The sequence below is a fragment of the Haplochromis burtoni genome, unplaced genomic scaffold, assembly GCF_018398535.1.
Source record: "Haplochromis burtoni strain Fernald_Lab_line unplaced genomic scaffold, NCSU_Asbu1 Contig_1024, whole genome shotgun sequence".
Classification (NCBI taxonomy): domain Eukaryota; kingdom Metazoa; phylum Chordata; class Actinopteri; order Cichliformes; family Cichlidae; genus Haplochromis; species Haplochromis burtoni.
The window spans coordinates 44,436-47,633 of NW_024583385.1; the positions used below are offsets into that span (position 1 = coordinate 44,436).

Consider the following 3,198-nt stretch of genomic DNA (forward strand, 5'->3'; position numbering starts at 1 on the left):
ATCGCCCAGCAGCGCTTAACCCATCCAAGGAGCTACGGGAGAACCTAATCGATGCCACACAGGAGCTCATCGACCTGTGGCTGGAAAACCCGGGTGGCACGTCCCAGCGCGCTATAGAGAGGCGGCTACAGCGTCTGGTGACCGGTCTCCCATGGCTTCTGGGCTCGCTTTGTTCGTGGGAGCAGGAGCTTCTTCTTTTGGACCTCGGACTATACCCCCCGTCTGCATTCACGTTCGAGCGGCCCGAGGCGGTGAGTGAGCGGGATGCATTGGCTTCCCCAGTTTCCGGGACTTTATTTTCTGGGGCTATTCAGAGCGGGATGGGAGACTGTACGGGTCGCTTACCCACCTTCGTGGTAACAGACCCTTCGCAGGTGGGCGTGTACAAACCCTCTGTAAAACAGAGAGACTGTTTCTCTGCCGCTCCTTATGAGCCAGAACTTTATTGCCGTTCTCCGGCTCAGTTCGGTGTCCAGCCACAAGCTTCCCAGTCTGCAGCTCAACCGTTAGCCTCCCTACGGACACAATCACCGGTTCTGCCGCCGCTCCAGTTGGCCACTCAGCCACCATCATCACCGCTAGCATCGCCACAACCCACGGTTCCGGTAATAGCCGACTCACAGTTTTCACACTGTTTTTCCACCGCTGTTTCTAGGCAGGGAGATGCACTGTTTTGCAACGGACCTGTTCTTCAAAAGCTGGCAACATTAGAGACTGTTGCTCACTCCGGGGCTTCCCCAGAGGCTGGGTTACTGCCCTCAGCTTACTCTGGACCCCTGGTGGCCATGATGCCAGCTGTGAACTGCACCGGACTGTCACTGCCTGAGCAGGGTCAGTGCTCTGCGCAGCTGCAGCCCTCCGTATGTGTGCCAGAGGCCCACGTGCCTACTGGTTTTGTTTCAAGTGTGCCAGAGGCCCACGTGCCTGCTGGTTTTGTTTCATGTGTGCCAGAGGCCCTCGTGCCTACTGGTTTTGTTTCATATGTGCCAGAGGCCCACGCGCCTACTGGTTTTGTTTCAACTGTGCCAGAGGCCCACGTGCCTACTGGTTTTGTTTCAACTGTGCCAGAGGCCCACGTGCCTACTGGTTCTTTTTCTTGCGTGCCGGAGGCCCGCGTGCCTCCTAGTTTTGTTTTGTGTGTGCCGGGGGCCCCGGTGCCCGCTGGTTCTGAGGCTGTTTTTGCTGGGGGGCCCGGGGAGCCCGTCCAGCCTCCTGCTTCGCCTGCTGGGGGGCCCGAGGAGCCCGTCCAGCCTCCTGCTTCGCCTGCTGGGGGGCCCGAGGAGCCCGTCCAGCCTCCTGTTTCGCCTGCTGGGGGGCCCGAGGAGCCCGTCCGGCCTCCTGCTTCGCTAGCTGGGGGGCCCAAGGAGCCCGTCCGGCCTCATGCCACACCGGCTGCCACGTCGGCTGGGGGGCCCAAGGAGCCCGTCCGGCCTCATGCCACACCGGCTGCCACGTCGGCTGGGGGGCCCGAGGAGCCCGTCCGGCCTCCTGTGGCTGCTTCTCCACCTGTGGCTGCTTCTCCACCTGTGGCTGCTTCTCCACCTGTGGCTGCAGCGCCGCCTCCTGCAGTACCACCACCGGCAGTGCTACCGCCTGCTACGGCCACACCTCAGCCTGAGGACGCATCATCGCCTGGCCCGGCGTCATCCTCGCCTGGCCCGGCGTCATCCTCGCCTGGCCCGGCTTCATCCTCGCCTGATTCTGGTCCAGCTCCACCCTCACCTGGTCCAGCTTCAGCTTCTGCTTCAGCATCGTCTGGTCCAGCCTCCGCTTCAGCATCGTCTGGTCCAGCATCAGCATCATCAGCATCATCAGCATCGTCTGGTCCAGCCTCCTCGTCTTCATCGTCTGGTCCAGCCTCCTCGTCTTCATCGTCTGGTCCAGCCTCCTCGTCTTCATCGTCTGGTCCAGCCTCCGTGTCTTCATCGTCTGGTCCAGCCTCCGTGTCTTCATCGTCTGGTCCAGCCTCCGTGTCTTCATCGTCTGGTCCAGCCTCCGTGTCTTCATTCACACCTGGTCCAGCTCCAGCTTCAGCATCCTCATCAGCTGCTTCGCCTGGCCCAGCTCCATCATCAGCATCCTCATCAGCTGCTTCGCCTGGCCCAGCTCCATCATCATCCTCGTCTGGTCCAGCCTTCGTGTCTGCATCTTCGCTGGTCCAGCCTCCGTGTCTGCATCCTCGTCTGGTCCAGCCTCCGTGTCTGCATCCTCGTCTGGTCCAGCCTCCGTGTCTGCATCCTCGTCTGGTCCAGCCTCCGTGTCTGCATCCTCGTCTGGTCCAGCCTTCGTGTCTGCATCCTCGTCTGGTCCAGCCTTCGTGTCTGCATCCTCGTCTGGTCCAGCCTTTGTGTCTGCATCATCATCTCCGCCTGCTGCGGTCCCGGCTTCCGTGCCCTCAGCCTCGTCTGGCCCAGCCTCGTTTGGGTCTGGAGCTAAACGGCCGTTTTCTGGACCGCTGGCTAGGCTACTGGCCGAGCGCCGTCGCCTGACTGGCCGCCGTTGCCTTCCGCACGGCCGGCCCCCGGACCGCTATCGCCTGAGCGGCCGCCGTTGCCTTCCGCACGGCCGGCCCCCGGACCGCCATCGCCTGACTGGCCGCCGTTGCCTTCCGCACGGCCGGCCCCCGGACCGCCATCGCCTGAGCGGCCGCCGTTGCCTTCCGCACGGCCGGCCCCCGGACCGCCATCGCCTGAGCGGCCGCCGTTGCCTTCCGCACGGCCGGCCCCCGGACCGCCATCGCCTGAGCGGCCGCCGTTGCCTTCCGCACGGCCGGCCCCCGGACCGCCATCGCCTGAGCGGCCGCCGTTGCCTTCCGCACGGCCGGCCCCCGGACCGCCATCGCCTGAGCGGCCGCCGTTGCCTTCCGCACGGCCGGCCCCCGGACCCTCTTCGCCTGAGCGGCCGCCGTTGCCTTCCGCACGGCCGGCCCCCGGACCCTCTTCGCCTGAGCGGCCGCCGTTGCCTTCCGCACGGCCGGCCTCCTGAACCTTTTGTGCGCCTCCTCGGCCTTCTTCGTGGCCGGCCTCCTGACCTGTCCCATCCTGGCCTCCTGTGTTATCGGGCCCCTGGCAGGCCGCCTGAACTGTGTTTTGGACTCTGCTCCCCTGTGAGTTTTCTTTTTGTGAACATTTGTTTGGGACTCTGGGGCCTTCGTTTTGGTCGTGGCCCGGTCCCTCCGTCCTGGGCCCCCTGCCGCCC

The 3,198-nt window shown here is 64.4% G+C and overlaps 1 protein-coding gene across 1 annotated transcript; it reads right to left on the reverse strand.

The window, feature by feature from the left end:
* Positions 1-1,029: 1,029 nt before the first annotated feature.
* On the reverse strand, positions 1,030-2,235 carry LOC121812994 (golgin subfamily A member 6-like protein 2; the record flags this gene model as incomplete). Its single annotated transcript, XM_042216360.1, has 3 exons — positions 1,030-1,801; positions 2,014-2,124; positions 2,197-2,235. Coding segments are annotated over 3 exons (342 nt in total), but the record flags the coding sequence as incomplete, so codon positions are not given.
* Positions 2,236-3,198: the final 963 nt, after the last annotated feature.